This window comes from Bidens hawaiensis, unplaced genomic scaffold (assembly GCF_021521415.1).
Source record: "Bidens hawaiensis isolate Kalapana, Puna unplaced genomic scaffold, B.hawaiensis_p1.1 tig00004759_1, whole genome shotgun sequence".
NCBI classification, from domain to species: domain Eukaryota; kingdom Viridiplantae; phylum Streptophyta; class Magnoliopsida; order Asterales; family Asteraceae; genus Bidens; species Bidens hawaiensis.
Genome location: NW_027491296.1, coordinates 1,070,001 through 1,083,879, shown reverse-complemented (window position 1 = coordinate 1,083,879; position 13,879 = coordinate 1,070,001). Strand labels below are relative to the sequence as shown.

Genomic DNA, 13,879 nt, shown 5'->3' with positions numbered 1-13,879 from the left:
CATTGGAGTCCATGAACCCTTTCTTGGAGCAAAACCATGAATTATATGGTTGATCAAAAACTTGTAAATATTGGGAAACATTCCGTTTTAGAATTGCCCATCATGTATATTCCCCTGATAACCCATAGCTTTAACAAACACCATTTGTAGTTGTTCTATTATAAGGTGAATCGGGTTGGGGTTATCATCGTTCAACTGTAAGCACCTCCGAATCACAGCTTCATTTACCCTTATCTCTTGGTTCGCCATTGTGGCATCGTTCTTCTCCCATTCACATCATCAAAAAGCCTCGCTGACATCCAAAAGTCAAGGGAGTGATTCCTGTAAATCACTGGATTCTCTGTCAAAGCAAAACTGAAATTCGACCGTTGCAGCCATCTTATTATCGAAGCCACTTCTTCGTTATCCGGTGTTATTTGCAACAGAGCGCACATATTGTGCTTGTGCTCAAAAGGATAGGTCAGTTGATCTTCATCTGCCATATCTGAAACACATAATCAAACACATTCAAAGTAGAAATTAGTCCTAAAGTTCACAACTTTAAGTAATTTCAAGTTATAAAGTTGAAAAAGAATGAAAGAAATGTTATTAAGAACTTGATATTCGACAAGTTTATTACCTACATACCAAACAGAGGTTTAGTAATCATGAATAATCAGAGCCCATTATCACCTAATTTTGGTTGGAAAACATTTAATTAAAGCTTACCGAGTCGCATTGAAAGGGCTGATAAATTAGGGTTAGGATTATTGTGAATGCGATAAGTCGGTTTAGGTTTTCTGAGAGCAATCAGTGGAAAGAGAGAGAGAGAGGGAAAATAATGTTGAAAAACATCTTTCACTCCCTCTTATATACCTTTTGAAAGTGGGTTTTAAATGTTTTTTGTCTTTTAGTGAGTTAATAGCTGTCATACAGTAAGCTTATCCATTAAAAATATCCACATTTAAAAACACCTAACTCTATAAAGTTTAGCAAACCTTGCTCGGAAAAATCAGTTTTTGCAAAGTATGCTCGGTATATTCCAATTTCACTAACCTTACTCGTTTCAGTGTTGGTATAAATTAGAAGTTAAAATGAAGGAAGCTTACTCGAAATACAAGATTGCTCGAGAACTTAATCACAAGCTAAAATAATCAAGTATAAAATATCAAGTAGGCAACCTTACTAGGGATCAACTAAGATACCCAAATAAATAACATACTTCTAATTACTTACCTTACTTGAATAATTCAATTCAACTTATCACAAACCTTACCTGAAAATGTAGACAGTTATCAAATAATCAGTTAAGTAGACTGTTACACATAGTGTGCTCGAGAAACTTTTTAATAAGCAAAGTGTGCTAGAAAATCAAAAGTAAGAAATTACCAAGTATGTTTGACAGAACACTTAAAATTTCAAAGTATGCTCGAAACATAAAGTGTGGCCGGAAAAAAAAGTTTGCCCGAAAACACTTGTAATTTCAAAGAAACATATTCACAATAGTCATTAAGTGTGCTAGAATTTAAAGTTTACTCGAAGACAAATTCAAGCATATACTTAAAACATAGAGCTTGCTAGAATTAATTCAAACAGTGAAATCACAAGTGTGCTAGATAGTTTAAAATATTAAAGCTTGCTCGAAGTGTCATTCATTCACAAAGCTTGGTCGGCTGACTAACAATTAAGTTTGCTAGAAAGTTTAAAAATCACAAAGCTTGCTAGTGAACATAGTATAGCAAATAGCTTGCTAGAAACAGTTATACCTTCAAACAAAACACAAAGCATGCTCGAAAGTCTAAACTATATAGAAGCTTGCTAGTAACTAGTAACATATCAAATAGCTTGCTAGTAATCAGTTGTATTCCTAAACAAATAGGTAAGTTCTGCTAGGCAATACATACTAAATAAAAGCATGCTAGAATTATCAATAGCAGCATATAAGATGCAAAGCTTGCTCGAAACAAGAAATATCTTTCACAGTTAAGTGTTCTCGAAAAACTTGAACTTGTAAAGCTTGCTAAAAAAACTTATTCATACACAATCAGATATCAAGCCTGCTCAGAAGAGTTAAATTTCAGAAAAATAGTAAACTCTACCCGAAAAGTATAAAAACTTCAAAGTATACTCGAAAATCATGAACTTAGATCAAAATGTCTAAGTATGCTAGGAATGGTTATAAAACATCAAACCTTGCCCGAAAATACATATTCAACCTTTTGTGCTCGGAAAGGTTATAAAACATCAAACCTTGCCCGAAAATACATATTCAATCTTTTTGAAGGCAAAATGCAACACTTTTTGACTTAAACCAATTATCAACCATATTTTCATTAAATATCATTGTTTAAGAGGAAATGGTGCATTTAGAGATCAAATTTTAGTCTTGTTTCTTTTCAAAACATTTTCTTTCTTTTATTAAAAAAGATCTCAAGTATGGGATCATATTGACTAAGTAGCTTTCTCAATACTTCATTCTCAGCATTATTATGACAGTATAGACAGGTTAACAGTAGGTCTAGACTTAGCATGAATTTCATTTCCTTGGTGATATGATTAATGTTCAATTAAGATGCATAATGCTTAATGTATAACTCATATTGTTTTTTGATGCTCCATATCTATTCTCAAAGCTTATTTGGTTTCTCCTAATCACCCCGATTTGACTTTGACCCCCTGGATCTGGTTTAAAAACTTTTAATGACAGAACTTATTTATTTGATTTTTCTTTTCAAATTAGCAAACATATTTAAGGTTGAACATTAGACTTACAGTTTGAAATAACAAGTCTTTCATTCGGGATGTTAAAGGACAGGACTTATATCATTGCCTCCACCCCTGTAGTTCTGTTATTAACCCTCATGTTTGTGTTTTTCTCAAGCATATTTATAAAGTTTTGGTTGATTAAATATTTAAAGTAATTTTGTTCACATTTTTTCTTTGTCATTCTTAATAAGATACTTCATTTTGGGGACCAAATACCAACGGGCTCATGTATGACTGGATAATCACTTTTCTGCCTATCATTCGGAAATATTTATCTTGGAACATGCATAGACAACAATGAAACTCCACATAAATCTTAGCAGCTTCTTTAAGTTTATATCACCTTAGATTTTACACATCATGGGAAAGCAACCATACATGTTATTGGCTAAGTAGTCAATGTACTATCATTTCCCATTTAAAATATTCAATCACCCCAAATACTCTTAGCTTCCAGGTTAATGGCTATCCTGTCTATCTACTGGTAAATAGTTGGACCAAACACACACATATGTATATGTCCTTTTGGCTTTGAGACAATGGCATAATTTTAAATGAAAGAATAAATCACAATTGCCCCAAATTCTTTCAGTCTTTGGACTAATGGCTATCCTTTCTAATCTATAAGTAGATGATAAGACCAAACACATACAAATACATGCTCCTCAGATTTAGGCAAATGACATAATTTTCAGCAAAAGTAATTCTTTTGAGACTTTCCATTGAAAATTTTTTTAAACTTCTTTAAAGCTTGAACTGAATAGTTTTATCATATCTCTACACCATTAACAACTTGCTCATGTTTTGATCAAAATTTTGTAATTATGCAAAATTCATTTGAAAATTTATTTGAACAATTAATTTTGACATAAAAACTAATTTTGACACAAACAGTTGTAACATATTCAAATTTTAATCATAAATGACATTATCATAACAGGCATACATTACTAAGATGCATAGTCTATCCTATTCTAAAATATCATCGGATCAGATAACACCCATATTCAACCATTTAATCAAAGATGACAGATAAGTATGCATAAACAAGTATTTCACTTTAGAATCACTCATCATGACATCACACAACTATTAACTGATAAACACTCAATAGTATCAAAGATACTCAAAGTTGCACAGATTGTCAATTAAGCATATACCAGTTAACATCAAAAGTATCATATTCAAACACATACACAAACAATAACATGCATCAAGACTTTGAAAAGATAGTCAGTTTAACACAATAAGCACACATCATAAATCATACTTCATTAGAGTTGATCATCCCCAGAGCTTTCAAAATAAAGTTGAACCTGGTTCTATCAAGTGTGTTTGTGAATAGGTCAGCCAAATTGTCATTTGTGTCAACACTTTTCACTTCAATTAATCCTTTTTCACTACAATCTCTTATGAAGTGATGTCTGATTTCAATGTGCTTAGTCTTGGAATGTTGCACATAATTCTTAACAATAAAAGATGCAGCACTATTATCAAGGTAAATAGGGGTGTTTAGAAAATTCAAACCATAGTCCAGCATTTGATTCTGAATCCAGAGGACTTGTGCATAGCAGGCAGATGCGACAATGTATTCAGATTCTGCAGTTGAGATTGACACTATTGTCTGCTTCTTGCATTGTCATGACTCCAATCTATCACCCAAAAATTGACACCCTCTTGTAGTGGACTTCCTGCTCATATTGCAGCCATCATAGTCACTATCTGTGTAGGTAATTACATCAAATGACTGGTTCTTTGGATACCAAATTCCCAAATCAGGTCTTCCCTTCAAATATCTAAAGATCCTCTTGACTTCAATCATGTGAAAGACCTTAGGACTTGACTGGAATCTAACACAGACACATACAACAAACATGATGTCAGGCCTTGAAGCAGTTAGATACATCAGTGATCCAATTTTTGCTCTGTATTCATGCTCATACACTGGCTCCCCCTTTACCATCTTCTCTTTTGAATCCATAGGAGTTGAAGTTGTCTTGAAATCATTACACTTGAATTTGTCTAGTATGTCTTGTACATACTTAGACTGGTAAATGAATGTCCCATCAGCCTTCTGCTGAACTTGTAACCCAAGGAAGAAGTTCATTTATCCCATTGAATTCATGCTATACTTGGACTTCATTACCTCTTCAAATTCCATACACATCTGTTTATTGGTTGACCCAAAAATAATGTCATCCACATAAATTGGTAACAAAAACAAATCTCTTTTTTTATTTTTGTAAAAGAGGGTCTTGTCAATATCTCCCCTTTGGAAACAATTTTCAAGAAGGTGATTTGACAGTTCATCATACCAAGCTCTAGGAGCCAGATGAAGTCCATACAGGGCTTTGTTTAGCTTATACACCTTGTTAGGATAGATAGCGTCCTCAAAACCTGGTGGTTGAGAGACATACACCTCCTCTTCTATCTTTCCATTTAGGAATGCAGATTTGACATGAAGTTGGAATACCCTGATATTCTTTGAGGCAACACAAGCTAAGAAAATTCTTATTGCTTCAAGTCTTGCAACTGGTGCAAAGACTTCCTCAAAGTCAATCCCTTCTTCTTGTAGGCATCCCAAAGCTATAAGTCTGGCTTTGTTCTTAATCACAATTCCCCTCTCAACCCTTTTATTTCTGAATACCCATTTTGTTCCAATTGCATATCGGTTTCTTGGCCTACCTACTAGTTCCCAAACTTGTAGATCTATGAATTGAGCTAACTCCTCTTGCATTGCTTGTACCCAATTGTTTTCCTTTAGTGCTTGAACAATATTCTTTGGTTCTATTTGGGATAGAAAGCAGGATGATTCACTATCAATTTCAGGCTAAATCAGTTTGCACTCCTGCTTTCATTGAAGACTACATCAGATGATTCAATTACACTCAAGTGATCTTTCACATATACTCTGTAAACCTTAGAGTGTGTTGAGTAGCCAACAAAGAAACAGTCTAAGGGTTTTGCTTGAAACTTGTTCAAGTAATCCTTGTTGTTTAAATGAGAGCACTTGCATCCAAAAGGTTTGAGAAACTTGATATAGGGCTTTCTATTGAACAAGATTTCTTAAGGAGTCTTGTTATGACTTTTTTCGAGAAGTACCATGTTCTGAACATAACAAGTTGTATTAATAGCTTCTGCTCAAAAGGTAACAGGCAGATTAGCATCAGCTAGCATGGTTCTTGCTGCTTCAATGAGTGTTCTGTTTCTTCTCTCAGCAACACCATTCTGTTTAGGAGATCTAGGAGCTGAGAATTGCTTCCTTTGTTGTTGCAAATTTATTCAATTACTCTATTCTTGAACTCAGTACCATTGTCACTCCTCATCACTTTAACCCTTTTATCCAATTGATATTCAACCCTTGTCACACAGTTTATGATTAACTCAGTAGTCTCATCCTTTGTGCTTAGGAAATAAACCCAAGTATATCTTGATAAATCATCAATGATCATAATACAATATCCTTTCTTCCCAATGCTTGGTAAACTCACAGGACCAAAGCGATGCATGTGAAGCATTTCAAGCACTTGATCAATTGAGTTGATGAGTTTTGTCTTAAGAGAAGACTTGTGCTGCTTTCCTTTCTGACATGAGACACAATTATCATCCAATTTGAAATATCTAGTAGGTAAGCCAATGACATGCTCACCTTTGACTAACTATTTAATGTTCTTCAGATTGACATGACACAATTTCCTATGACACAATTTTGACTCATTTTCAGTGGCTTTAGAAACAAACCATGTGCCACCCCTTGAAACAGCATCCTTCATGTTAAGTTCATATAAATTGCCATTTCTTGGGGCAATCATCATGATCATATCAGGTGGAATAACATATTCAGGTCTTAAGATGAAACAATGTGAATCATCAAAACCAACTTTATAACCTTTATCACACATCTGGTATATGCTCAAAAGATTATATTGAAGTCCTTCAACATAGAAAACATTGTCAAATGTAACTTTACCATTTGTCAAGATACCCTTTCCAACAATTTTACCTCCATTCTCATCACTGCCAAATGCCACTGGACCCTCAAACTTCTCTTCATAGTTAACAAGTGACCTCTTGTCACAAGTCATGTGCCTAGAACATCCACTGTCCATATACCATACTTCATTCAGTGAAGTGGACTGTTCCTGCATGTTATAAAGAGAGTGATTAGTTAGATGATGAAGTGCAAGTTATTTCAACTTGCAAAACATCAATTTCAATTTCAGTAGCAGCATTGGGTGTGAGTGTTATGGGTTCAGGATCTTCATGAGTGACTTTAATGTGATCTGAATCATTTGTTTCATATCCACATTCCCTTGGAGTTTTTACAAATGAAGTTGGGCTATGAGAATCAGTCACTTCACTGTTACACTCTTGAACAACATAATATTTCTTGCTTGAGTAGTCTCTTACATCCATATTCATCTCCTCCTTAACTTCAACTTTAGGTTTTGAAAGAAATCCTTGAGGTTCACAACCATGTTTCAACAGAAACTTTTCATCACCAGTTAGTTCAGTTGGTTTCTTTCTAGGAAATACACCTTTGTATCTCTTCTTTTCACTATTTGGTGATCCTTGAGAATCATCAGATTTAACTGACTTTGTGTCATGATTGGGGATGATTCTCAAAGGTTGAAAGTTCTTCTTCACAACAGATTCAGATTTCTTAGGCGATTTGCTTCTTCTTCCTTGTTCAGCAACAGGTTTCTTAGGTTTCAAATCAACGTTTTTTTTCTTGTTGACCTTATTTGCAGCTTGCTGATTAGTTTCATTCATCATCTCCTTTTCACACACCTTTCCCTTTCCCAAATATTCTTCATACTTCTATTTATAAAGCATAAAGTTTTGTCCAAACTTTTTCTCATTTGGAACATGGAAGGGTTTGAAATTGAGCCTTTCGTTGCAGGAATCAGTGTGGTGACCATATTCATCACATCTATTGCACCACACCTTTCCCTTGAATCTTTCATGATCTCCTCCCTTCTTGATTCTCTCACTTGGTCTAGGTGGTTTCACACCAAGTGATTGCTGAGTCTTTAGACCATCAAAGTCAATTGAAAAGGGAAGAAATTCTTCAATCTTGATATCTTGTCTTTCAATTTTTCCCTTAACAAAGAAAATTTTCTTCATATTCATAGGCTCTTCATCTATGATTTCTTTATGCCTTGACTGCCTTTTCACATATTCTTTCATGATTTCAACTTCCCCAATGTCAAACATTTCATGGTTTGAGAAAACTGGGTAAACTGGAATGAAGTTGTCACCAACAATTGTTTCAGTAACCCTCTTCTTGTTGTTGTCACTAATTCTTTGCAAAACAGCTTTGCTTGGTGGCCTAACTGCGTTATAACTCACTTTTGATCTTTCGCAATTGTCAAAAGACACATGCTCTCTCTTCATTCTTTCATTCAGTTTCTTCATCTTTGGAGTCATAGGTGGCAATAATGGAAGTTTATCAAATGATTCAGCTTTCTTCAGTCTTCTTCCCTTTTCAGCAGCTTGAATTTCTTCATGAGTGATTTGTTCACTTAAGTCACTTAAGTCATCTGAATTTAGATCATCAGAATCAAAGTCATCCTTAAAGACTTGCACTCCAATTAACTTGTCTTCTCTTACATATTCTTTCACAACAACTCTCCTCCTTCACTTACTTCAACTTTCTTGTAAAGATCAACAAATTCCTCCTTGTCTTGAAAAACATCTCTAAATTGTTGAAGATAACCATCCCTCTTTTCTCTGTCAACCTTAGGCAAAAAGTTGTTATTGAATGGTGGTGGAACAGCGTTGTACTTATCTTTCTCATTAACTTGATTCAAGATGCCACAAATGTTTTCTGTGGAAACCAAGTTCTTTAGAAACTCACTATCAACTTGCAACTTTATGTTCTTCACCTTCTCTTCAATCAACATCTTTTTTAACCCATCGATCTTAATGATGTACCTCTGCTGAGCTCTATAGCTACTTACACAGTCATCTTCCAAACTTTCGATTTTCTCCTCATTGATTACATCACTTGCCTCACACCCATTAATGATGCTTTGTTTTCTGAAACACTTACCCTCTAGCTTGCCTATTTTCATATTTAAAGCATTAACTGTTTCAAGTAAATCAGTTGAAGGGACTGAATGTAAACGAGAAGATGATGTTTCAGTTTCATTATCAATCTTTGCCATAAAAGCAACATTAGCCTTTGAAATATCATCTGCATGGTCACTCCAATCAAAATCTCCTTCATGTTGTGCGGCAACAGCTACATTCCCTTGATTCCTTGGTTGATTTTGATTCCCTCTATTGGCATTATTGGGATTGTTTGTAGCAGTTTGAGGGTATTGGTTTATTTGGTAGTTTTTATTTTAAGGCACGACTTGTTGATCATTCATTTGAGGCTATTGAAATTTGTTGTTGAAGTTGATATTGTTGTAATTGTTGTTTCTGTACTGATTCTGCTGGTAATTCTATTGGTATTGTAGTTGATTTCTTGGCTGTTGATATTGAAACTGATTAGCTTGAAAATTTATGGGTTGGTTGCATTCTCTAGCAAAATGTCCAGGTTGTTGGCAGTTGTAACAGATAGCCTTTGACTTGTCAAATCCAATCCTCTCATTTGGTCTAGAAACTAGAGATCTACCAGTCATGTTGAACAACCTCTTGCTTCTGTGTGCAAGCATTGCAGCCTGCCACTTTAAATCCATATCCTCAAGGTCATCAGCATCTATTTGTTCCAGATCATCTTGTATGACACTTGTGTGGATTAAGTTCTTGGCCACAAATGCATTATAGGACTCAGTGAATATTGAGAAGAGTGCTTGAGTATCATTTGCTTGACCATTGTTTCCACCAGAGTAGGGAACAAGTCCACTTGCCATTGAGGCAGAGTCATTGTCATCAATAAGTTGGACATTGAACCTTGACTGGTTCCCTTGGTGACTTGAGCTACCACCAACAAATGATTTAGATGTATCAAAACCATGTTCGGTTGGTTCCTCTATGATGAGAATTTGTTGTTGGTTCTTGGTAGACAAGTTTCCCGAAGGTGCAATAAGAGCATTGGTCACTTGGAAACATGGCTTCTCTTCTTTGATCATTTCATTCTCGATCATCTCTATCTCAGCAGCCTGAAGGAAGCACACTACATCATCCACCTTTAATTGATCATAGTTGGGCTTTTAAAGGATGAACTTGCAGGCAGTATACCATTCCTTCGGCATTGAATTGGGCAACTTGGTGTTCAAGTCAAAATCGGTCATCACATAGTCAATTGTTCTTAGATCATTCACTATAGCCAAGAATCTCTCAAGGATTGACTTCAATCTTTCTCCATCCTTGTATTTGAACCTCTCAAGCTGCTGCTTGAGACGTTGTTTCTTTATGTTCTTGAGCTCAGTGTTCCCCTCGAACATTTCAAGGATTTCATCATACATTGCCTTTGCGGTAGGATGATGTGCAACCTTGGTATGGATTTCCCAACACAGTCCTAGCTTAAGCATGGCTAAGGCTCTGTCATCAGCTTTCTTCAATCTATCACAGACAGTAGCAGTAGTACCTACACCATCAGCTGCTGGTGGACCATATTTGATTGAGCTCCACATGTCTACATCGTTGTAGCACACAGCAGCCCCAAATAAGACCTTCCATTTGATGAAATTCTCCTGTCCATACAATCTGGGAATCTTATTAGTAGAAACTTCTTACTCTTCGTAACCAGACATTTTGGTATTTTGAAAAGCAAAATCAGTAAATTGGTGAAAACATAGTACAAAATCAGATTTTTGAAAATAATCAGATCTGAGAATCAAATCTTCAGATCTAATATATATGGTTCGATTGGAGCAAGATTAATCGTTAAAGATGTAAACTTGAATCAAAATAAAGAAAAGAAAACACCGGTAAATTGTTATATGATATGTAGATATACTGAGTTTGCAACCCGAGACCCGGAGAATTGTTTAAGCTAGCAAAATTCATCGAAAACCGACAAGGTAAACCCGTAACACTCGTTTAGGGGCTGTTTAGTATTAGGTTGTGACGTACTTGTTGTTAGCTTGTGAAAACTTGCAGGGACATTAGGGATCATATAAATGAGTCCCTGTTCAAATTTGGTAATTTTTCGGTAAACGGAGAATATTTGGTGAATTTATTTCCCTTTATGAGCGTTTATTTGGGAAAAATAGCTAAACATATTGAAAAATTATGAAACTTGGTTTTAGAGTTTAATATGTGATGGTAAGATCACTGGTAAAGTTTGGGAATCATTGGAAATGTCTAAGTATGGTTTGTGCAATCATGGCTTAACCGAATTTTAACAGCCGAAAAACGCACAAAAAGGCATTTTGTCAAAAAAGTTAGATTCTGGAAATTTTGCAGGGGCTATTTAATAACATTGAGGCCATTTTTAAAAATTATCGGATTTTTCGGAAGTCGTTTGATATAAACGGTCCATTTATTACACGATTATAACCTATTAAATGAATTTTTATAAATAAATAATTAATCATAAAATTTCTTAAAATATTTTTATTAAATTCTCCATGTCTTAATGTATTTTTACAAAAATTTACATAATTTATATATAAGTACATATTTAGTTATGATTAATCAAAGATTTAAATTATAATTGTTTTAACGAAACCGGCAGTTTTGTGTTTAACGGACTGACTGGTATGTCAAAATGTCAAAAGTGGTCAAATATCATATTTTTGAATGATATTGATAAAAACGAACTTTTTACGAAAATTCCGGACAATTCGGGTGGATTGTGCGCGTTCTGTATAATCAAACCCGTGTGAAAACGGAAACGAACCCTGCGATCAAACCAGACACCGAAACCTTAAAATTCTTTCATAAATTAAATCATTTTATCAATCAATATATTTACTTAAGTTTTATGTGATCTTACATAATCCCGAAACGTATAAACGATCAACTGAGCTAGGCTCGGGAAACGGTGAAACTGAGCCAAATCCAGTTTTAAACATTTCATAGTATACAACGTCACAATCTAAGGCTATGGTCATGTTCTGGGCCTAACAGCTATACCCAGATTATCTATACAACCCGACTTAGCTTGAACACTGTACTAGTATTAACGATACGATACCGTTTATAGGAATCAGGCTATAAACGAGGCATCTGACTTATTGATACGTAATTTCTGTGCGAACTACGATAAGGTGAGTTTCACGACCCCCACTTTCTAAACTGTTTTACGAACTTTTGGGGTGAAAAGCATGTTTACATATACTTAAATACTTGAAAACGTGTGATGATGTGGATTATCTAAGTACTAACACTTGACAAGTCCCCACAAACACAAGTGATTAACTTCGTGCCGGTGACGTGTGGATAGTACTATCGGTTTGACAAACCCAACTGACAGAGCCGGAGGGGTATGCCGGAACATATGTAAACCCAGTTGCACATTGTCATTATATTTTTACATACTGCTATGTGGTGTTAGACATAGTACATACTTGGGGCAAAGTGGCTGTTAAATGCCAACGGGAGTGCATGGGCAGTGGAGGCCATGTGTTTTAGCTCGTTTCGGTTTCACTTGTGGCTTAGTATAGTACATCATACACAGACATATATACATACACATTGTAAACTTTACGAACTCGTGTACTGATTTCATTGATACTCGTGAAACTTGAAACTCACCAACTAGACGTAGTTGACCCGTTTTAACATGCTTTTCAGGTAAAGCAAAAGTGGAATGATTTGCTTACGTGCTTGGTGTTAGATGAAGAGTTGAATAGCTGTGAATAGACGCAGATACATAATATTAAATAAAAGCTCGTAAACCGGTTATGTGATTCTCATTTAGTTTGTAAACTTAGAACCAACCCATGTAATATGATGTAAATTAGTTTATGAATTTCTTTATAAACAATGTTGTTGATACCAGTGTTATCTGTTACATTCCCGTATTACGCTTCCGCAACTACCTAGTCGGGGTGTGACATCTACACATTCCCATTCGGATGGGTTTTGTCTGATATCATCCTTGATTATCCATTTCCTAAGCTCTCTTTAAATCTATCAAAGCTTCAATTATAATTTGATCATCAGCCTCCTCTTCCTCAATCACTTTAGCAACATTGGCTTGATCAATCAGGGCTTCCTGCTCTGCCAGTTCTTCAGGATCCAAGATCTGGGCAATTATTTCCCTTTCTCTTGTTTCTCACAACATTTTCAAATTTTTTCCTGGCAGCAGCAGAGGCTTCCTCTTCCTCATCAATTACTCTTCCTTTAACAAAAATTTGCCTTAACAGGCTCATCCTCATAAACTTTTGATTTCCCCTTATCCATTCTTCTTTTCTTGTCTTCCTCAGTTTCAGGTGGGAAATCATCAATATCCCTATCCAATTCATCCATCTCCTCATCATGCTCTACCCTTTTGGAGCTTTCAGGTTGTTCATTTTCAGTGAGTATTAGCTCCTCAATAACAGCATCATCATCATTGATCACATCAGTTTGTCCTTCTGTTAAAATATCAGTCAAAACATCAGTCTGCAAATCACCGACCACATCAGTGTTAGCCACATTTTCATCAACATTTATCAATTCATCTTCAACCTCAGTCTCCTTTTCTCCTCTTCAATCATCCTCATCTCTATTTACCACATTCAGAATATCATTTTCAGCATCATAGTTTGCTCATCACCCTCAGACTTGTCAGCCTCATACTCATCATCAACTATCTTCCTTTCTTCACTATCTTCATCATCATCATAAGCATTCAGTAAGCAAGTCAAACCTTCAGCATCAGTTGTTTTGGCACTTGCATCCTCCATCACTAAGCATCAATATCGTCAAAACCTTGAAACTTTTTATCCAGGAACTTGTTCAGAAATACCGTAATGAAAGGAAGATAGGAGTTTTTCGCTAGGTATTTGACCAAATAAGATCGTCCAGTTCCTATAGAACCTATCACTAAAATACCCCTAGAGAGAGATAAGGCCAAGCGGAGCGAAAAGGGTTTTCCATGAGATGGTAAATGAAAACTATTAGCCCCACACGAAGTTTGTGAATAAGTGATTGTCTGATAATGAGCAAGGAATATCCGTCTTTCTGCTAAAGAGGATGTATTGAACTCATAATTCATTAGATACTTTTTATGAATGTCAACTAAGTCTCG

The 13,879-nt window shown here is 35.3% G+C and overlaps 1 protein-coding gene across 1 annotated transcript in view; it reads right to left on the bottom strand.

Annotated features, from left to right (window-relative positions):
• Positions 1-230: 230 nt before the first annotated feature.
• Positions 231-13,879, bottom strand: part of LOC143627997 (uncharacterized) — a 30,391-nt gene continuing 16,742 nt past the window's right edge. Inside the window, exons 2-3 of the mRNA XM_077097695.1 lie at positions 6,449-6,887; positions 231-484 (exon numbers count right to left, since the gene is read on the bottom strand). Of these exons, the coding sequence (XP_076953810.1) occupies positions 231-484; positions 6,449-6,887 (693 nt within the window). The remainder of the gene's footprint in view (positions 485-6,448; positions 6,888-13,879) is intronic.